Below are 23,759 nucleotides of genomic sequence, written 5' to 3'. Positions count from 1 at the left end.
AGCGGTCTAGCAGTCTATTAGCAGCTTCCCTTAAGAGGTCGGACACTGAACGTCTGCCTGCTGAGTTTGACATTACTAAACAATGCTGCTTCTTCTTCTTCTTCTTCTTCTTCTTCTTCTTCTTCTTCTTCTTCTACTTCTTTGGATTTTTACGGCAGCTGGCATCCAATGAGTTGCATTACTGCCACTAAACAATGCTTTATGGCAGGGAAAATGCTAACCAACCAATGGACAGAAGTTGACCCCTTAAAGGGTTAGTTCACCCAAAAATGAAAATTAAGTCATTAATTACTCACCCCCATGCTGTACCAACCCCGTAAGACCTTCGTTCATCTTCGAAACACAAATGAAGATATTTTTGATTAAATCTGAGAGGTGGATCACTGCTACATAGGCTGCCAGAGGGAATGAAACTTGACGGCCCAGAAAGTCATTAAAGAACATGTTTAAATATTCCATGTGCCTACAGTGGCTCAACTATAAGTTTATCAAGCGACGAGACTACTTTTTTCCCGAAAAAAACCCCATAAATAACGACTTTATTCGACTATTCCTTTTCTTCCTTGTGGGCCTGAGACGAGAGTTCAAGAGATTTCCACGACGCATGCGCGAGAACTGAGAAGAGGACGTTCTTCTTCTAATACTTCTTGTTCAGTTCTCGCGCATGCGTCGTGGAAATCTCTTGAACTCTCGTCTCAGGCCCACAAGGAAGAAAAGGAGTAGTCGAATAAAGTCGTTATTTATGGGGGTTTTTTTCGGAAAAAAAGTAGTCTCGTCGCTTGATAAACTTATAGTTGAGCCACTGTAGGCACATGGAATATTTAAACATGTTCTTTAATGACTTTCTGGGCCGTCAAGTTTCATTCCCTCTGGCAGCCTATGTAGCAGTGATCCACCTCTCAGATTTAATCAAAAATATCTTCATTTGTGTTTCGAAGATGAACGAAGGTCTTACGGGGTTGGTACAGCATGGGGGTGAGTAATTAATGACTTAATTTTCATTTTTGGGTGAACTAACCCTTTAGGACACAGCCCCTCCTCATTTGCATAATGAGGCAGAAATGCATACAGAAATGTAAAAACGACAGGCAGAAATAAATAGCATTGAAGAAATAAATAGGGTAAAAAAATACAAAGGAAGAATAAAACAGACAAAAATATTATAATATGCACATAAATAAATACTTAAAAAAATAAGTAATTAATAAATAAAGTTGAAGATTATAACGGACAATAAATAAACAAGGTAATTATTATAAAGATGAATAAAAAAAAGAAGCTAATTAAAAGAGATATATACATTTATGTCTCACTGTATAATTTAATTTCTACCTACATTTATTTGTTTATTGTATTTTTGGGGGCAATTAACTGTATGCTTATTTATTTATTGAGCATTTATTTATTTCTGTATTTATTTTTAAATATGGTAGAGCTGGTCCTCCATATTCACATAGCGAAAAACATTTATTGGAGAAAATGCAAGAAGATTGTGGCCGAAAGTTTTATTAAGGCGACATTGATGTGATGTTATACATATAGCTAACAGTTAACATCACAAAGGTTATTTATGCTGTGGTTGACAGTTCTAGAAAGCAATAAATGAATGATCTAATGTCAGGCATTAGTGGAGCGCATGAATTCATCTCCAGTGTGGAAACCAAAACCGAATCAAAAGTAGTGGATCTGTGAACAAAAACAGCGTTGGACCTGTAAGATGACATTTTTGTGTGATTTAAAATGGAATTCACTGTCAAACTGTTTGAAAGCTGAGGCAGATGTAAGTTAGACGTTCATTGTGAATTGTTTTTATGCCTTCAAGTTATTTTCACTCTTCATGTCACGTGTTCATTAAAGCTGAGTGACATCGTGTGGTGTAAACACTGGAAGTGAGCGGTTGAGTCCATTGCATACGGTGTTAGAATCTTAAAGCAATATTTTTCGATTTTTTTTCTATGGATTTGAGTTATCAATTTCACCGCCAAGCCCACGTTATAAATGGTATGCTTGCTGCTTTTGATGAATTAAAACATTAATTTTGAAATGCAATTGAGAGTTAATCATAAAAGGAGGAGCCATCGATATTTTCCCGGATATAATGGGGGACTAGGTTTTTAAAGGGATAGTTCACCCTGAAATGTTTTAAAAATTAAGTCATAAATTATTCACCCTGCTGTTGTTTTAATGCTGTATGTCCTTCTTTCTTTGATGGACCACAAAAGGAGATTATTTTTTAAAATGTCCAGCTCGCCCATATAATGGCAGTGAATAGAGACCAGCATCAAGTTATTTAAAAAAATGACACAAAAGTATCATAGAAGGATACCATGAGACATTTCATATATTCTAAGTGTTCAGGGGGAATATGACATAAAATTGATTTATTATTTAACAAAATCCTGACCTTGGCTGGTCTTCTGTTCACATTAGTGTGACTGTTAGCGCCATGGTTTACTTCGACTCGCCCAGAAAAAGCACAAAAGTTGAAAGAAAAATTTTCAATTTCTCTTGATTTTAAAAGGAATTGAGTGAAGAGAATATCTCTGAGTGAACTACTACTAGTCACACGAGCATGCACAGAGGACCAATGGCCAAGGTCAAGATTTTCTTTATATACATTGATATCGTCTGGAATTATATACAACATGTTTCACATGGGATCTTTCTGTGATACTTTTGCTTTAAGTAACCATAACAGGACAAATGGAATACTGTATTAAAACAGCACCAGGGTGACTTGCTTTTTATTTTAGGGTGAACTGTCCTTTTAAGTTTCGGAACCCCTGACCTAAAAAGAAAAACAAGACCGCAAGCGCAAGCGATTAGCTGGACGTCTATTATTAAAGCAGAATATTCCCTCACTATTCATTATTTAGAGTATGTCAGATTTACATAATACAGGTTTTTTCCCAGATGCTGATGACTAAGAAGGTATTCGTTTTGATAAAATATCATCAACCTCTTCTGGCATCCGTCTAATGTTTCCTCCTTCATTCTTTATGCGATTGCGAGGACGTTCTATTTTTAAATTCTAAAAACACTGAAATGTAATTACCTCAAAAGTAAAGCAAAGACTGATATCAAGGTCAAACAGAGATGGTGACGCATGTCCTTCTGTGGGGGGGGGGGCAATGTTTCCTGATGCTTTTAAAATGAGACACGTCGAAATGTATTATGCTCAGAAAACTACAGCAGCAGCCTGTCCAGGTTCATTCCACCCACTCTCTCCTCATGGAAAAAGACGGAGACCTGTCACACAACACCTGAGACAGCTGGGAGACATCACGCAGTGTAAGAATGACGACAACATGGGTGCAAATGCAGCAGCCGTGCCTCTTGATACCCTTTCAAAGTTCACGAGGTCTCGATTGACTATTTACTTTGGCTATAAAATAAAAATGCACAGAGGCAAAGATGATTTGATGGGAATATTTGAGATATCTGACTTGATCTAATAGCAGACAAGTGGATCTTAGTAGAACGGAGCAGTTCGAACACATGAGATAATATATAGGCCTAATCCCTGAGGAGAAATATCTGAGAAGCAGAGGCTTCAGGTTTCCATTTGATTTCATTTGACAACTGTCTAGGTAGGAGACACAATTGAGACATGCTGAGGTGTTCTGAATGGTTGTTTATGTTGCTGTTACTGGGGTGTTCTAGGTGGTTGCCAGGGCGTTGCTATGCATTTACGGAGGTGTTCTTACTGGTTGTTTGTGTTGTTATGCACTTACTGAGGTGTTTAAAGTGGTTGCCAGGGTGTGTATATGCAGTTATTGAGGTGTTCTGAAAGGTTGTTTGCTATGATGATACTGGGGTGTTTCGGGTGGTTGCCAGGCTGTTGCTATGCAGTTACTGAGGTGTTCTAAGTGGTTGTTTGTGTTGCTATGCCATTTCTGGGGTGTTCTGGGTGGTTGCCAGGGTGTTTATATGCGGTTACTGAGGTGTTATTATTGGTTGTTTGTGTTGCTATGCAGTTTCTATGGTGTTCTGGGTGGCCAGACCGTTGCTATGTTCTATTTTGATGGCATAGCCTACATCTTTGAGACAAACCTCCAGTTCTCTGAGTTCTCCTGCTGGGGTAAGAAAAGAAAATAGATCCGGTGGATTATAAAGATACACACACAGGAGGGGACCTATATTAGTGTGGGTGTTTACTTTACTTACAAGGAGATAAAAAAGAATTAATGAGTGATATATTTTAAACACAACATAAACTTAATATTTTAACGTGACAAAAATGACGTGAAAAAGTTAACTTGAACTAAGCTACATGCTAATCTGATTGTGTTGCATTGTGGATGCACTCCTACAATGAGTAACCATAACAAAATAATTCTGTTAAGTTTAATTATGTACTTTATTGTCAACTAAAATGTTCTTTCTGATTAAATTAGATGTAAAGTTCATTCTGAATAAAATTACTAATATTAACGAATGAGAAGGGTGAGTAATGATGACATATGTTCGCTTCTTGTCCGGAATATGCAACTTGAAACACCTCCAAAGACAAAGTAACTCCTGCAAGGTCCTTATATTGTTCAGTTTATCCTAGACGGCCATAAATTCTCACGAGGGTATTTTTGGTTACCAGGTTTTTAAGAGAGCAATATAACAGAACTGACCTTGATATGAGAACACATATAAAGAAATTATGAGAGGCAGATGGAAAGAGAGAGTGAGTGAAAGGAGGAAGATTTGACATGAAAACCCTGGAGAATCTCCCTTTATCCAGGACTTCTGCTGAAGACAGCTGTTCCGGCTTTAATACAGGTTAAGCTCTACTGACAGCATTTGTCCATTACCACAGAAGCTGAATTATAATGATAACTATGATTATTTGGCTCTATTTCAACAGTAAACTTTTAATCCATAGAATGGCTTTTTTTTTAAAACAGTGCTCAAACTCAGTAAATTGAGGTCAGAAGGTCAGAAACAAACCCTATTCGGAGGTAAAAAGCCATCTAAATTTCTATAAACCTGTTTTTCCTGACACAACCTCACTAAAAATGATGGAGCAAATTACCCCCCGACAGATAAAATTATCATCCGACACGAAAAATCTAATTCCATCTGAATGTTTGTGATTACAGTATTGTCACAAAGCTTTGTTGAAACTAAAATGAGATTTCTCAATTTAAGCCCTAAGGTAAAAAAAGGATTTCAACCATGATTATAATCACAGTTTTTATCACATACCCTATTGCTTTTATAAAATTGTAAATACATTCCAAAAGAAAAATAATAATCAAGCTACGTCCATTATAAATCTATTCTGGTTCTGCTAAAAAACAACCTTTTTACCAACTTTCTAGGTCAAATTTCACCAAGAAGTCCTTAGACGGTATCAGCTGTTAAAACAATCCCGCATGTGTCATAAAACTCAGTGTCGTATTTGTTCTGTGTAGCATCCATTGCTTCACTGACCTGCGTAATGGAAAACTGTGGTTCGGTTAGGATGTGGCTCTTAAGATGTTTCTGGCGTCACTGACTGGCAATACTTTGGCTGAAACCCTTGAGCGCCCTTCCCATAATTCCCCCAACAATTTTCCATCCTCGTTGTATTGATTCACATTTGGGCACTTGAGGTACAAATGGGAGGTAATAAAAACACAGTCCTGCTGCAAACTATCAACCAAGGGTGCTCATGGGAAATCTGAAGTGGAGACTGTGTATTGTATTCAGATGTACTCCAAAAGGGAGGTAGAAACCGCTAAAGAAACTCAGTCAATACATATTGGCACAAGCAATAAAGTGTCTGAACCCTTTTACTGCCACAGATTAGAATCAGAGACTGTAAATAGGTCATCATAAAATGCCAATGGAAGGAAGTAAAAGCCCCCCCCCCCCCTTTACTTTTAAAGGTGCTGTGTGTACTAAAGAATAAAAATACCATAATATGTTTGCAGATATTTAGAAAACATGATGAGTTCACATATTTGTTTCCCCAAAAAGCCAGTTATTCTACTTTGAAATGTGCGATCCGTGTCAGAATGTCTGTTTTTGTTTTGGTCTGTGTGATCCCGCCCACTGCCAATTCACCCAATAGTATTTCGACACCCGGGGTTAGCAGTTGGAGGAAAACAATCTATTGCAGCAATGGAAGCCAAAAAACAAACTAGGTCAAAGATCACAGATTCTACCCGACCTAAAAAGACACGGCATCCATCTAAAAAGCTCTATGTCCAGAGGCATATTAAAACACGGATAAATCAACTCATCGCCTTCTATTGTCAATTGCATTCACTCCTGTTGCGTTTCGTCAATCTGGCAACCAGCGTCGAGTCTGAGGAGGAGGGGGCGGGAGAAACAACAATCTGCAATATTTTTAATTTGAACTGCAGTACCACTAGCTGTAAACATTACATCCTGTGATTTTTAGCGGCATCTAGTGGTGAGGTTACGAATTGCAACCTACAAAAGTTACGGTGGCGGACAGGAAAATATATCTTCGTCTGAGACAGCAGAGAGTAGCCAGTTCAGCAATGATGTTTCTTTACAAGGATAAATGAAGAAATTGTGTTTGCTTAATTATCCAGTAAAACTATATGTTATTGCGAATATTATTGTTACTTGTTCATCATTGTGTCAGTGTTTTATTCGCTGAACTAAGCTTGCTTCCTTGCACGAAGAGCAACATAGTAACGAAACGCGTTTGTCCATTTAGGGCTCCTGTAGAAACATGACAGCGCATTTCAATGTAAGGGAACCCGTGGTGTGTGTAGATAGAAACTGCTCATTCTAAGATAATAAAATTATAACGGTTCCCGATGTAAGGTCTTTATACACCACTAAAAACTTCTTTTTCAAGGCGCTCTAGCGCTGTGTGTTTGCTGTCGGCTACGGTAGAAATATGACACAATATGTCGACCTCCATAGAAGGGGGCGCCCGCGGTTATGAAGATATAAATTTCTCATTCTAAGGTAATAAAAACATAACGGTTCATTATGTAAGGTCTTTATACACCACTGAAAACATAGTTATGGATCTTATATTGCATTTCTGTCAATAGATCCTCAGAAATATTACACATTGCACCTTTAAGATTGTAGTAAAAAAAAAATATTATATTGATAAAATTATATACATTGAAACTAAGCTACAACATTTTTCGCTGCTTTCTGGCATTAGCCAGATGACAATATTAACACATGACCATCCACGTTTACATATCAACTATCCAATCACAGTGAGGTAGTAAAAAGGACATATACATATTGCCACTGTGTCTGAAGTTTATTTTTACCAAGATGTCTGGTATTTTCAGTCTGATTTTAACAGTTTGTGTGCAAAAATATGAAGCAGCTTTGCTTTAGAGTCTGTCGTTGGCCTATAAATACTTATTTCACAGGCAAAGAGACTAGCCATTCAAAGCAAAGGTAATTTGCATATAGAGGTTGTACCACTACACTAGCAAAAAATGGCATGTTTAATTCTAACAACCAGAAATAAGGTGCGAAAATGGTCATGAAAAGCTAAATTATGACTGTTTTTGGGGACAAAAAAATGTATGCGGCAAGTATATGGTATGACTTTTTAGGTGAGCAAATTTGAGAAAGACATGGAACATGATGAATGTGAATGTTGCTTTCCGTTCACTCATGTGTGTTCAGGTCAGCTTTGCGCAGCTTTAGGTCTGGATTATTTCAGACGGGTCAGTTGTGTGTCAGTTCACAGCGCTCACAGAGAAAAGCTCAGCTAATCTCTGCAATGTGCCATATCTATTAAAAAAGGTTATCATGATAATGCACTTTACATGTGTGTAGTCGCCTCAAATCCAAAATCCAGTGAATAAAGAGGCAGAAAAAAACTTTTTCCCATTTATTTCAGTTTTGTTTTGAAAACAGTAAAAATGCAATCCTTCATTAGAATTAGATTCTGAAATTATATTATTGTTAAATTAATAATTCACCTAAAATAACAGTTCTGTCATCATTTACTCACCCTAGTGTTGTTCCAAACCCGTTTGACAGACTTTCTTCAGTAAGACGCAAAATAATACGTTTTGAAGAATGTCCGAGCTGCTCTTTTTCATACAGTGAAATTCTATGAGGACAAGGTAGACAGCTACCTAAAAAAGTGCAATAGAAATATCATAAAAGTTTTCATTATGACTTTGTTCTGCTCTCCATATACAATATACACACATGAGTATGTACAAATGAGATTTAGGAGTTAAGCAGAGTTAAACAGAGTTGAGCTTCATTGTATGAAAATAATTTTGTGTTTATAAAACAAAGTCATCCAGGTTTGGAACGACATGAGGGTGAGTAAATCATGTTTGGTGAACTATCCCTTTAAGGATTATTTTCACATACAAAATCCATAGTGAGAGGGCGAAATCGTTCACATGGTACAGAAAGCACCGACGCCATCCGCGTATGATTAATATTTCACAGTGTGTAAGAGAGCTGCTAAACCCTAAGCACGAACGGAAGCGATCACCAATCTAAACGCCACGCGGTCCTGCAGTGAGGAGCGCTAGGCTTTTCCTTTCTCCAGCTCCACACCTCCACACATGTGTGTGTCCTCCTGAAGGCCCACGACTGTGCTCGGCTGACAGCAGATCAGCTGATGCTCTTTCCAGTCCTGCAGGAAGACAGATTTGAAGATGAAGAGGCTCAAGCTGGTGTGATAAACCATGAGCGCTCGTGCTGGACTCACCTTCCTCTGGCAGAAGCCGGAGCAGTAATGGACTTTATGGCAGCCGGCACACTCACTGGACGCCTCTCGACCACAGTTCACACACGTGTGCTGAAACACAGAAGAAAACACACTAGTGTTACTATCTATCTATCTATCTATCTATCTGTGTGTCTGTCTATCTTTGTTATTTAAAGAGCTCAAGTAATATGAGAATATAGGCGGGTACACAACGTGTACGCTTATTACACACACAGGGACGCGCAACAGCACACAAACTAGACAAATATTAAAAATAAAAGATTATTATTGTGTACTTAAAGATATGGTGAATCCGGCTTGTCCCGTAGAAGGTCTGCTAGCGCTTTAACCTCGCGCACGAGCAGATCCGGTTCCTCTCTGGAGAAGTGTTCAGTTTTACGTGTTTGCAAATCCGCCATATAAATAGTGAATCCGCCATGCCGCGAGCGCAACTGGCTTTTAAAAGGAACGGGAAATTACACTCTGAATTTTACGTCCAAAACACACCCATTACTCATTAAGAGAATAGAGATAACCCTTTTAGATTCGAAAATTTTTAAAATAGAAAATTACATTCAGATTCGGCCTAAAATAGGGCTCTATGAATATTAAAGCGCATATTTCCATCCGAGCGAATGTAGAACAGTCTGGACATTCTGCAAAATATCCTCTTTTGTTTTCCATGAAAAAAAAGGGTTTGGTACGATACAAGGATGAGTAAATAATGCCTGAATGTTTTTTTTTTTTTTACCCTAAACACAGAAATTTTAAACAAGGAAAAGGCAGTTCTTCATTCTCTGGGATCTATTGGCCGTTTCTAGTGGAGCATCTGTGTGTTTCCAGTGGCAGATTCTGATAGTCCTGCTTCACTCTCTCATCACATCTGAACCAAACCACCAGCCAAACACAGCACGAGTGTGTTTCTACACCGCCGGCCGGCGCCCGGCCCTTCGATACACACATCTGAGAACGCTGACTACATCAGCAGAGCATGACATGAGTCACAGTATAAAACTCAAAGTTTTGGTCTGTCAACTCTGATGAGCCACATTCAATACCGTGGAAAAATAGCCAATATACTTTTGACTACATATCTTTGGCTAAGGCTGCCTAGCAAGTGTAAACATATAACTAAACTATATGACTTGATAAATGCCCAGCCAGCCTCACCTTGGTCAGTAAGTAACCTTAAACCTTAACCCACGTAACCCTACCGCTATTGGCTGAATGAACACAAGCCTGCACTCAGTATCTGGCGGCACGGTGAATACGGCCACGACTGCCGAACCGTAAATGCTTGTTGTGATGGAATGATTGGTTTCTCAGCATGAATTTGCACGCTCACAAAAAATGCAGACAGAAACTGAACTACGGGAGAAAACGCAGAAAAAAACTCCAGCTTTTAGCCAGGGTTATTATTTTTGACTAGTTTAAGTTCTAAAATAATTACTAAAACAAAAGAATATATAAAAATAAAATGTAATTAAAAATATTATCATAAACTATAACACTGGTTTTAAAACTTGATATGATAACAGAGACTAGAGAGAGACTTACCTTAATGATAATTTCAGTGATTTTCCCCTCAGGCTCTTCACTGAGTGACAACTGACTCTGAAAGGACTGAGAGAGAAAAACATGAATATATGATCTTTCTTCAGGGGATTAATAAGATTAACTTTTCCCTCAGATCCAATTGTAATGTCTGTAATCGGTTCTTAGACCTTTATCTAAATTAGACAGCCATAATTTAGTTTTTCATGATAATTTTTCACACTTTTGTGGCCATTTTGCTACTGCGCATGTTTAACAGCTAACAGGGAACGTTATCAGAAGGTTCTCTCAGAGTTATAAACAAACGTTCTTCCAGTAACGTTAATAGAACATTCAATCAAAGCCATCTGGTCTTTAATAATGTTCTTTAAAACATTAACATAAAAACATTATTTATACATCGTTCACGGAAAGTTTTTTTTTCTGAAACGTTTCAGTTGGACGTTCATTAAACATTTTTTTAAATGTCACAACTTGTTTCAGAATGTTTAGAGAACATTCAAAAGTAACAATCCAATAATGTTTCCCAAAATGGAATGTTCTCTAACGTTGGCATAACCAAGAAAAAAAAACATTTTAAAAACTGGATGTTTTAACCTAATGGGAACGTTAGCAAAACTTGTTGAATACTTGATTCTGATTGGCTGGAAGGCCACACAGAAGCATTCAGGAGCACAGAAACTTGTTATCGGTGTTTCCACGTTACATTTACTTATTAAATAGCCTTGCTACTAAATCGCTAAATTATATTTCTCAGCAATGAGGGGGTTAAACCACTGATTTTGAAGCTGAACAGACGCAGGTAATTCACACACGCATCTCTCATCTCTCTTACTAATTAATTCAAATAAATGCTTAATTAGTTAATTCAAATCAATGTAATCTTACCGCACTACTACACCGTTATGTCTGATTTAAAGAGGGCAGAATGCGAGATCTAACTGACAAATATAACCGTCATTTTTATCCTTCCGGTCAAATATTTCCAGCTATTTTAAATAACAGCTTTAACTGGTCACTGCTGGCACATGACCATGGTATAAGCGGGATAATCCACGGCTAGCTGTCCATTAAACCATTTGAATGACTAGCCGTGGATTATCGCGTACGTAGCTGGGTATAAACACCCTCTGTTATACCTGTTATAAGATGTTTGGAGTTTGTTAAACTCATGATATGACCTCATGAACACTGATCTGAGAGCAGTTTTGTGTTTGGATATCACCTCTTTTCTGACGCTGTTGTTCTTCTCTGGGCTGATGCCGGCTCCGCTCTGACTGACTTGTTTGGCTTGTGCAATGAGGACTTTGAGTTGCTGGACGTTGCTGAGGAGTGTGTTGGCCATCTCCTCCAGGTAAAGCCAGGTGCGCTGCTCGCCCGTCTCCAGCCCGTTCATCAGCGTCCCGGCCGGAGAGGGCTTCGCCTGAACCAGCGCCTGCTGAGGGACCACTGTCAGCGCAGGAAGGGTGGTCAACACTGAGGAGAAACACACATTTGAGCGGAAGCTGATGCTGGAAGCCTAACCTACGTGTCATGAGCGATTAAAACGTTCCTTTGGGACGGCTGGTTTTGTAGAGGTGAACCAGCGTTCTGACGGGTACGACCTTGACGAGTACCTTTACAGCCCGTCCTCATCTGATCTCACTTTAACCCTGACCCAGATTTCATTTTATAAGCTTGTTGTTCTAAAAAAGGCCAGGGTTGAAAATGTGTTTTTTTGCAACGTCCCGGACTCGACCGAGACAAAACCATTTCATGTAGACCACACTTCCTCTGTATTGAATCTCAATGCGGTCTAGGAGGTCTTATTTGTGACTTTTATGAAACATACTCTAGCCACATGTTGGAATAATCAAACATCAGTCTGTGTGTTTTCACAAGTTCACACATACAAATGATTGGATAAAGTATAAGACTTGTGGTAATTACAGTACGTCAGCCAGGAAATCCAAACTTTCATCCATCGACCTAAAATATGGCTTATCATTTGAAACATGTACGTAGTAGCAACGTTACATGGCCACTCGGTCTGACGTTAACCTAGATAAATGTGTGCTGTTATTAGGCGCATATCCTGGTGTTTGTGCGGAGTGAGGAAACTAAAGTATAGCGCACTTCATGAAATGGAGGCGCCGGCGCGATCACCTGCATTTTTTCCTGACAACAGCGGAAAAAACTTCAAATACTCCCAACGGTTTTGGTCAAACAGACAAGAATAAATATCATTCGAAACTCTAAAGGGTACAAATGCTTTATGCTTTTTATTGTTGGCCTTTTTCACACTTTTATTAAAAGGGACAGTGAGGTAATGATTAGAAGAGGATGAAACTGGATTGTGAAATGCCACACAGCCCAAAGTTTCTCACATTTTATCAATAAATTTCCATGATTTTACCAGTCATTTGTGATAAGAATTATGTTTTTTTTTTTTTTTTAACTCTGCAATCCAGGGTTAATATAGTAAAACTAAAACCATACAATTTTTTACTTGAAATAAATAACATAAATGTTAACTGAAATAAAATATAAAAGATTATCTTTTTTCCAAGACAATAATTTAGTTTAATATTATGTACTGAAATATAACACACACAAAAATCAATAAAAACTATATAGACATTTTTTTTAAATGACAAATTGAACTAAATTTAAAAATAAATTGATAACAATTGTTTGTTTCAAATAAATAATTTGGGAAATAAATAAAAAAATATATAAAAAATATTTAAAGAGCTGAGTGGAACTAGAAAAATGTATATTCACAGCAGAATCATATAATGTTTGATTCTCCTTGACTAAAGGAATCGTGCGAGGTGGATTTGATCTTACGGTGGCCACATGAGCACCACAGCTCAATGTGTCTGAGGTTGTTCACAAACCACTAGCCCACTGCCTCTAGTCTACATCAATACTTGGTAGGTGTGGGAATATTTATATAACACCATTTTCCTGCGGCAGAAATGAATTTTTCTGTAATATCACGGTCCAGGGCTGTGGACACACTTATTTTACGGTTATTTTCTTGAATCTGTCTGAGCGAGTCGAGGTCAGGATGCTTTAAAAGGAAAGTGCTGAAGCATTTCAAGTCTATTCCGGCACACAGAAGCTGACAGAGATAAAAAAGAAGGAGAGAAGGATAATTTCCTGAGACACTGATCACAGTGGTCCATCAGTAACACTGAGCCGCTGTGAATTGGAGGTCACACTCCCTGGAGTGAAACATCTACACTGGACGACGGCCCTCCACTTCCAAAATAAACCCTCAGATGGGATTCAAACCATGATCCTTTCACTTGAAAAGAGAGAACGAGAATCTAAACATATTGACGGATGGATGTAAAGCAAAAATGTATTGTAAATATTAAAGGTGAAAAGTTAATTGTAAATATTTGTTGGGTCATTCCGTGTCAACTTAATCAGAGATCCATGGCTAAAAATTTCAGATTTTTTTTTAATCTGGTGAAAGAAATACATTAATGAGGAAGAAAGCTAAAATATGAAATCTCATATCTATTGAATGATCCACTATTTTGTGGATTGCCAACTTTCAGGGGGGCAAAAATGACTTTAGAAAGATGGCAGAAATCATTATTTTATTTTTACACAAAGATTGGTAGATCTTGATTGTAGAACTTTAGCAATCTTTGTTGCATTACATGCCAACAGTGAGAGTTGGGAAATGTGAAAAAGCATTGTGTTTTCTTGCCCGAAGTTTGCATGTTACATTCTTCCGCGAGATGACTGATGCGCCAGCTGTTAGTGGTTGCCTTGCACAGTGAGTTTGTTATTTTAGAGGCAGTGAAATGAATGGAGGGTTGCGTTTGTTTGGGCGCCAATTTCAATTTTCATCAGTGTTTCTCAGAAATCGCTTACTGCACCTTTAAAAAGATTTAAATATAAAACTTCACAGAATGAAATGGTCTTCATGTCAAATTAGCTGCATGTGTTAACAGCATTAAGTGCATTTAAGAGCAATAACCATTTAATTAATCTAACATGTAAGTGCATTAACTTCAGCAGTGCTTAATTCAAGCATATAAAGATGAATTAAAATGCCCAAATCTTGGTACAGATGGTACTGTTCAAGCTTGACCCATACCAGGACTGACTGTCCTACAAATGTGCCATTTAACAGAAGTCACCCCGATTGGACAGGTTACAAAAACGCACAACAACTCATTATCCGAGACTCACAATGGGATCAAAACGGCCTCCATCTCGCACAAAGAGGCCTAAAAATAACAGCCCTTTTGTTTCCAGCTAAAAAAGGATCAGAAAGAGGCCAATCCTGGGCTTCAGAGTCTCAACCTCAGATCACACACGATCACAGGCCGCCGACAGACCAGTCACTGACCCTCTCATGCAAATTACACACACAAAAGAAGAGCAAGAACTCTGGCAGACCTTCAATCTGATTGGCTGTCTTTACTCAGCCAGTTTACAAGTGGAATCCAGTTATCATTTCAAGAAATAAAATAAAAACACTTCTTTTTTATAATCATTTTATTGCAAAACCTACCAATTTATTTTCTTCATCTGCCTGAAATAAAATATGCATTTAATGATATATTAAAAAAAAGATGTTTAATCAGGTCCAGAAAATAATTATTAGTAATTAATTAATTTTGTACTAAAATAAAAAATTGCACATTCTAAAAAAATACAAAAAAAATCTGCATACTGTGCACAGAAACCATACTGTATATTTTCAAGTATGTGTTTTTGGTTGTAAAAACACACTTTAACTATAGTATTTACATTTATGCATTTGGCAGACGCTTTTATCCATAATTACTTACTAATTTCAAGGTACACACTTACACTACCGTTCAAAAGTTAGGGGTCGGTAAGATTTTTAATGTTTTTAAAAGAAGTCTCTTCTGCTCACCAAGGCTGCATTTATTTGATTAAAAATACAAAACAAACCCAGTAATATTGTGAAATATTATTTCAATGTAAAACAGCTGCATTCTATGTGAATATATAGTAAAGTGCAATTTATTCCTGTGATCACAGCTGAATTTTCAGCATCATTACTCCAGTCTTCAGTGTCACATGATCCTTCAGAAATCACTATAATATGATGATCTGATGCTCAAGAAACATTTATGATTATTATCACAGTTGAAAACAGTTGTCCTGCTTCATATTTTTGTGCAAACCGTGACTGATTTTTTTCAAGATTCTTTGAAAGTTCAAGAGAAAAGCATTTAATTAAAAAATAAATATTTTGCATTATTATAAATGTCTTTACTGTCACTTTTGATCAATTTAATGCGCCCTTTCTGAAGAAAAGTATTAATTTCTATTACAAAAAAAATCATATTGACCCCAAACTTTTGAACGGTAGTGTACATTCTTATCAGTTCTTGCTTTCCCTGGGAATCGAACCCATGACCTTGGCGTTGCAAGCGCCAACGCTCTACTGTTTGAGCCCCAGGAGAGCTGTATGAGTTACAGTATGTGTGTGCGCACCGCTCACCAGTTGTGTTGGTGAAGACGTCAGCGGCCGCAGGGCTGTCGGAGATGATGGCCGCCGTCTCTCCTGTCGCCGTTCGGTCAAAGGTCAGTGTGCCTGAAGTGGTGATCTGTCCTGATGGAGTCACTGTAACTGAGAGCAGGCAGACAGTCGTGAGCCACTTCCAGTGTCTCCTGGGAGAATTACTCCCTTTCCTGATCTTTAGGAAACCTCAGACGGTTTAGAGAAAACTCTACGGAAAAACACCTGAGAGGAATAACCGCCAATATTCTATCTTTAGATACTGGAACTGATAATAAGAAATCGATTTATCTATTAATTATATAAATTCTATACGATACTGATATGGTCACAAACCGACTGAAACTTAAACGACAATTTATTTTCTGCATCTGACTGAAAAAATATATGCAATTAATAATATTGGCAAAATAATTATATTTCAGTCAGATACAAAAAATAATATTTTTATGATAATATGATAATTTCATTTTGATTTTGAATTTTATTTATTTATTTATTATATATTTTTGTAATATATACGGTGTAAATATATATATATATTTTTTTATTATTTTAAAGCTTGTTGCGTTGCTGTTTGCAAATTAAACATTATTTGAAAAAATATTATGAATAAACCATGCCAAGTCAATATTTAAAGACCCCCTGTGGTGAAAATCAAGTATTTAATGTTGTTTATATGTCTATATGGTGTTTTTAATATATTTTAAGACGAATCATGTGCAAATTCACACCATTGCTGAGTATTTTCTCTTTAAAACTGCAGTGAACAAAAAAAAAATGGCCATTGTTCTCTACATCACAACTACCTTGTAACCAATCACGTCAAAGTGTGGGCGGGCTTAAACATATCATTAACTATAACCGCTCTGAAGCAGGGGAGTCTCAAGAGAAGCCAGATTTTCCTTGTATATTTTTCTGTTGATATAAAAAAATCGGGTAGATTTAGCAATATAGCGGTGTATGATGTATATTATGATGAACTACATGCCTTTCTCCACTGACGTTCTGAGTGGTTTTAAGCATTTCTAAGGACTGAGATGGGGAAACGTGAACATGGTTTTTATAACATTAGCATCACATTATTAGCCGTTTGATAACGATAGTAAAGCAATAGGCTAATCATATTAATTACCGTTATGTGTCTGATATTGTAATGAGCGATACAAAAAATGCATTACCTTTCTGATACATCGACTTGTAAAGTTAAACCTGTATAATACACTCTTCCAGTTCTTCCCCGTGGCTGAATTAAACCAGTATTTCCACTTGTCATTGTGCAGCATTTACTACAATAAAGTTGACCGAGTGCATCTCTGAGCTGGTGTGAGTGAGTGGAGGCGGGGCCAATTTGAATTTGAAAATCTTCAAGCTATTTAAAGGCATGAAGATTTTTTTTTTCACAGGAAAAAGTTTAAATATGTCATTTTGGTGATCAAAGATAAAATGATTGACTACATGGGGATTATTGACCGAGATGGATGTTAATATGGGTGTAAGTGAACAGAAACAGGGGAACGAGGCTCTTACATGTTGCTCCAGGAGCCAGGGTGATGTTCTTTGTAGACTGAACTTCCTTCTTCTCAGGAGAAGCCGACCGCTCATTGTCCTTCTTCCTTCTTTTATACGGGACGAAGAGTCTGACGGGGCCCGTCTGTAGGGCAGCAGAACACAGGATGAGTCTCTCGAGCGATAAAACATCACAACTGAGACTTCACACATTACTAATTACCATCGTGATGTTCTCCCCTCCGAACGGCCCGTCTTTGGCACACTGCAGAACGACAGGCAAATGAAGGAGAGATTTGAGTTAGAAAGGATAAAAGAAATAAGCTACACTTTTGAATTTAAGATCGTCAATAAAACAAACTTAAATTGTTTAAAAAAGAAAGAGAAGCCTTTTATTGGCAAATATTCAAATGTAATATCTATATGCTGTTTTTTCATATTATATTTCATATTATATTTTCATATATATATATATTGAATCATCTTTATACAATTTAATACTATTATTATTATATTATTAATATAATTTAAATATATACAGTATATATATAAATTATATATATTTATATAAATATATGTATACATATAAAACTACTATTATATAAATATGATTAATATCACATAATAATAATATATAAAATCTAATAAAGATTATGAGATTGATTCACTCACTGTAGACAGATTTTATTTTTTAGTATTACATTTTAAATATTATTTTAAATATTAAACAAATATATGTTTTGTCTATAATATATATACATATAAATATATTTCTTGTTTAAATATATAGCTTTATAAATTTTTTATATTATTATTATTAATATTATTTGATGTTATAATACTAGTTTATATATATATATATATTTTTATATATATATATATATATATATATATATATATATATATATATATATATATATATATATATATATATATATATATATAAAATAATTCATTACATTTATATAGCGCTTTTCTCTGCACTCAAAACGCTTTATATAGAAGCGGGGAATCTCCTCAACCACCACCAATATATATTGAGTATTTAAACACAACCATAAAAAAAAATATTTGATTTCAGTTCAAAAAAATTAATCATTAGTCTCAGTGTATGATAACCCAGTTCAGCTGTGTGATAAAGATTTATGAGATTCACCATGTCACTCACTGTAGACAGATCGTCACAGCAGGCCGCACACGTACAGGACGCTGCATGAGGGTTCAGGATACGCTCCTGTCAACACACACACACACACACACACACACACACACACACACACACACACACACACACACACACACCAGTCAGGCTGTTCTGCTGAACGAGACACTGGGGGATTTTTTGGAAAGAGCACGTACTGTGAGCTGTGTGTGTGTGTGTGTGTGTGTGTGTAGTGATTATGTGTGTGTGTCTCAAAGGCCGGTCTGACCTGAATGAGACACTGTAGAGGTCGGCCAGCGTAGCGGATGCTTCTCTTCCAGTCTTTGCTGCTCGCTCGACCCGACATACTCTCAAACTCCGTTGGGGTGTACCAGTTATTATTGTGTCTGATGCAGCGACCTTTGCCCCCTGCCATCACAGGTTAAAGGTCAGTCATGTTGAAACATTTTGGCTGCATTCCAGTTCTTATATAATTCATCCTAAATTGTAATTAGTGTGAATTAAATCATGCTACATAAAAAATAGATTTTAGATTAAAGGATTCCTAAAGTTGGCATCCGTACATGATTTTCTGGGATTATAATATCACCCATAACCGCTCGGGCTAAAAAAAAGTTTGCAGTGTTTTTCGTTTTGATTTTTTGAGCTGTAGAAAAATGAGTCACAAATTCAATATGGCGATACCCTGACTATGTCCTAAATCGCCCCCTATGCCCCTAAATAGGGCACTATTTGAGGGAACAGGCAGTTGTAGTGGTGTCCGAAACCATAGTGGACGTTATCTAGTGCTCTCATTCAAGCCCATAATGCAACCGATGTACACTCAACGGCTAGAGAATACCCATAATGCACTGTGATGGTCGCACAGAATGAGTTCCCGCGTCTGACCAGAAGATGGCGCTGCATCTGAATCATCCATCCATCCGTTTTCCAAACCGCTGGTCCAATGTGGGTACAGCGTAATATCATACAGGTATAAATTCCTTCTTAATTGATTATTTAACTGTTTAATTAAGGTTTATACATGCTAGTTTCCATGACAGAGTTCAAGATAAATCTTTTCATAATAACTACTGGAGCTGCCAGTTTGCTAAACCTCAAATGATTATTAAACCGCAGAAACTATGCAAAAGCGGCAGCCCTTCCGACACACTCAGTGTTTTGAATTCACTCATTCATTTTCAATCACTTCTTCAACTGGACTGTATTAGTGGAGTAATGCAGGGAATAGTGAACGAGTGTATAGGGGGTGATTTCGGACACAGCCCCTGAAAGAGGTCTACAGACACACATCTGTGTGTGTGTGTGTTTCAGCAGTCGTGTGACGCCCTCGTGTGGCATACCTGATCCCAGTCTGTTTTTGTACAGAATCCCACTGGTGTTCCTGCAGCGCACAGGAAGCTCGTTGTCGTAAACCGACGGATCCCAGTTGTACTTTGAGCCGTCTTTATCGTGTCCAGATGTCAGAGGGGTGTTCGGGGTTTGGGGACCTGAACGGAAAAACAGACACACATAAAGAAATACTGCATTTCCATGTAGTTTAAGATTTACAATTTAGTTCCTAAAACTCAAACGTACCAGGTGTCATTGGTGTCGCGGTGCCTTTCAGCCCTGTGGCGTCGACGATGCTCCCATCCGTGTGCACCACGATCAGTGTGGCCTTCTGGGTACTCAGACTGTCTCCAATCTGAAGCGTGGTTCTGCCTGTCTGCATAAATCCGTTGAGAAATATTACATTTGACGGATTATTTTGATCCAAAACAAATCTGTTCTTACGTTTACTTCACACATTAACTAAAAATGTATGTACTATGGTATTACCATGATTTTTTTTAGGATATGTAATTCTTTTATCATATATTAATAGGGTAAATTAATATAGGAATCATACAGTACCACGGTTTGGTTTATCTGGAGAGATTCAATAAAGGTTAAAAAAAAAAACCTTTAAATAGTGAAAAAGCTAAATAAATTCAGCCAGAAGAAAACTACAAAAATATAGTAATCATTTTGCTATGTGTATACATTTTCAGATTAATAAAACTTTACAATAAGGTTATAAATATTACTAAATACCAAAAGTTATTGGTGGAAATTATCATAAAATCAACCATGTTTGGACATCTAAGATGGTTTTACCGTGGTATATGAATAAACTAATCATACAGCACAGTTTGTTTTTTGAAGAGATTCAATAGAGGTTAAAAACGTCAAATGGTATTTTATAGCTAGAAGAGAACTACAAAAATATAGTTAGATGCATCGTTTTTATATATTTATATTATTCTTGGCATATGAATATAGTAATTACACGGTACTGTGGATTGGTTTATTTGAAGAAATTCGTTAAAAGTAAAAAACAAAAGAAAAACTTCAAATAGTGGAAAAGCAATAAATAAATAAAAATGCATGTATTTTCAGATGAATAAAACATTTCAAATAAAGTTATCATTATTATTAAATACCTTATTTATTTATTTATTTATTTATTTATTTATTTATTATACAAGTGTTTAGTGATTATTATTAAAACCAAACATTTGTGGACATCTAAGATGTTTTTATCATGGTAAATATAGTAATCATACATTACCATGGTTTTGGTTTATATCAAAGTACCATAGTATTATCATCAGACGCCATCACTGTAACGTGGTACTGCCATTAATTTGGCAGAGTATGACTTTATTCACAAATAAAATCTGTTTTTTTTTCTTCTATTTTAGTATTTTACAGGATTTAATGTATTCTGCATAATTTTTCGTCAATTTCCTGACCTTTTAACTTGCAATCAGTTAAACAATTCAATGAAAGTTAAGGGCACGATTACACGACAACGAAGTTTTTCCTCTCACGTTATTCGCGTACAGACGACAACATTGCCAAAACGATCCGGTTCACACGGATCCGCAAAAACGATTAAAAGCGCTGTATTCTGCTACTAGGTTATAATAAAACACTAACGTTACGCATCTATAGACTGAACACGTAATACGAATGACGTCATCGTTTTTTTCACAAATTCACATTTTTACATGGTGATGATAACAGTATTGTTTTAAAAAAAACTTGCACTTTGAAACCCGTTTTCAAAAGTTTGTGTTTTCAGGGAACTTAAAATGCCATAGTAGTGTACATGAATGACCAAAACGCATGAAAAGTCTTCCCTTTTAGTCGACAACGATGTCTTGTCTCTTAGGGCCTGAAACGCAAACTTATGAAAACGGGTTTCAAAGTGCAAGTTTTTGAAACTATACCGTTATCATCTCAGTGTAAACAACAAAAACCTGACTTTGTGAAAACAGTTACGTTATGCGCATGCGTATTACGTGTTCAGTGTGTTTGTTTACAAAGTGACATCACCACCAACTGGCCCTGACATGAATAATAATGCGTTTTTAGTCGCTTTCATGGATCCGTGTGAACAAGGATTCGTTTAGACTACGCTTTTGTCTGTACACGAAAAACACGAAGGAAAAACTTTCTGTTTTCAGTACATCTTTGTCATGTAAATTCACTCTGAAATGAGACTCTTACGAGCATGGACGCTGCTGTGGAGACTGTGGATGTGTAAACGGTTTCATCTGAACTCTGAATGTCCCCAACAGTGACGGCTGTGACCTCTGCAGAAAAAAACAGAAGCCGTTTCAAACTTTATATGACAATACTGAACCACATACTACACACTACACAAAAGTTCAGAATTAGGATTTTAAAATATTTCTCTAAAGAAATCTTTTCTGTTCAACAAGGCTGAATTTATTTCATAAAAAATACAGTAAAAACTGAAATATTATTACAATATAAAATAACAGTTTTCTGTTTGAATGCATTTTAAAATGTAATTTATTCCTGTGAAGCAAAGCTGATTTTTTTTCAGCATCATTACTCCAGTCTTCAGTGTCACATTGTAATATCAGGATTTGCTGCTCAATTATTATTGGTACTTATTACAAAAACTATTAATAATGGTCCTTATTATGATCAATGTTGAAAACAGTTTTTGCTGCTTAATATTTTAGTTGGAAACCGTGATACAGAAAGTTTAAAGTATCAGCATTTATTTTAAATAGAAATCTTTTGTAACATTACAAATGTCTTTACTGTAATGCTTTTATTAAATAATTAATTTACTGTGTCCTTAGTCCTTGCTGAATTAAAGTATTAATTTCTTGTGATTTCATGTGACACTGAAGACAGGAGTAACGGTGTTGAAAATTCAGCTTTACCATCACAGGAATAAATGACATTTTAAAATAAAATATTTCACAATATTACAGTTTCTAATGTATTTTTGATCAAATAAATGTAGCCTTGGGGAGCCGAAGATTCTATACAAACGTAAAAAATAATTTTATTAAATTTTCTTTACTGGTATTTAATCAGTAAATTATATTTAGTATAAATAAATTTAAATTTATAGTATAAATAAATAAAATGAAGCCTGTATTAAGATTCACAGCTACCATGATGTAAGAATACTTTAGTATTCTAGTAGTTTATTTTGTAGTTTATCTAATAGTAAGTTTAATTAAAAACAATAAAAATCACAATCTAGTAATCTTAATGGCCCTAAAAAAATAAAAGGTATTTTTGTGCTAAATTCATATTAGTGCACCCTGTTATTTACATGGTTACTTACTCCAAGGTATTTAAAAAAAAAAAAAATACCATTCTAGGCTACTTTTAAGCCGTTGTTTCCCCAACAGTTATTTATGATAATAATATTAACGTTGGTTAAACAAGTCCTATGATGATCATCAGAGAATACCGTCTAATGTGCACTAAAATAAATTTTCATTGTAACCGATAATCAGCTGTTGCGCATGCGCACACTGACCCGCAAAAGCCGCTTCGGCATCGTCTGGGTTCGGCAATGATTCGTCGATGTCGATGTTTCCCGCTTCTCCCATCACAGTCATCGTGGCGACTTCGCCCTCCGATTCGGTGTCCGAACCTACAGCCTCTCCCGCAGAAGCGTTGTCGGACGCGTCGCGCAACGCGAGCTTCGCCGCCGGTTCATTCGCGTCCATTTCAAAACAGCGGCGCACGAAAGCAGCCGAAATTATCCGAAGGATTGTCGAGAGGCGCACGTCCCTCGCGATTTGTAAATGCTCAGGTATCCGAGAAGCCCTTAGTCAACTTGTACGAATAGATTATTAATTTATTAAAACGATTTTATCTTTGTATAAAAGAAAAGAAAATGGTTGCAGGATAATGGCTTCCGAGTGCCTTTACTGGGGACGGGGATCAACACAGGAAGGACAGTAAGCGGAAATTACCGAATCAAAACGGAAATTACCGAAAGAACACGACGTGGCACGAAACGACTATTGACAACAACGTGATTTGCAGTGACACAAATGTAG

The 23,759-nt window shown here is 36.6% G+C and overlaps 1 protein-coding gene across 2 annotated transcripts; it reads right to left on the bottom strand.

The window, feature by feature from the left end:
* Window positions 1–7,809: 7,809 nt before the first annotated feature.
* Window positions 7,810–23,678, bottom strand: deaf1 (DEAF1 transcription factor). Of its 2 annotated transcripts, none has more exons than XM_077210110.1 (13): window positions 23,231–23,678; window positions 21,928–22,013; window positions 19,969–20,098; window positions 19,734–19,880; window positions 18,659–18,798; window positions 18,385–18,462; window positions 17,452–17,493; window positions 17,250–17,373; window positions 15,702–15,830; window positions 11,445–11,695; window positions 10,223–10,288; window positions 8,666–8,755; window positions 7,810–8,590 (listed from the first exon to the last, which is right to left on the bottom strand). In XM_077210110.1, the coding sequence occupies exons 1-13, from the start codon at window positions 23,421–23,423 to the stop codon at window positions 8,483–8,485; spliced, it is 1,584 nt and encodes a 527-aa protein (XP_077066225.1). In that variant the 5' UTR covers window positions 23,424–23,678; the 3' UTR covers window positions 7,810–8,482. The 2 variants fall into 2 exon arrangements, with proteins under 2 accessions (XP_077066225.1, XP_077066226.1); XM_077210111.1 differs by having other exon boundaries at window positions 18,397–18,462; window positions 23,231–23,656.
* Window positions 23,679–23,759: the final 81 nt, after the last annotated feature.

The sequence above is a fragment of the Siphateles boraxobius genome, unplaced genomic scaffold (assembly GCF_051911475.1).
Source record: "Siphateles boraxobius isolate OS27281-9 unplaced genomic scaffold, OSU_SipBor_1 65, whole genome shotgun sequence".
NCBI classification, from domain to species: Eukaryota; Metazoa; Chordata; class Actinopteri; order Cypriniformes; family Leuciscidae; genus Siphateles; species Siphateles boraxobius.
This window is presented reverse-complemented; position numbering and strand designations above follow the sequence as displayed.

Excerpts from the sequence above, each read along its gene's own strand:
- deaf1 (XM_077210110.1), bottom strand. The coding sequence starts at position 23,423 with ATGGACGCGAATGAACCGGCGGCGAAGCTCGCGTTGCGCGACGCGTCC. Across the intron at positions 18,463-18,658 it reads CTCTACAGTGTCTCATTCAG|GAGCGTATCCTGAACCCTCA; the intron begins GTCAGACCGGCC and ends GTGTGTTGACAG. Across the intron at positions 8,756-10,222 it reads TCACTGAAATTATCATTAAG|CACACGTGTGTGAACTGTGG; the intron begins GTAAGTCTCTCT and ends TCTGTGTTTCAG.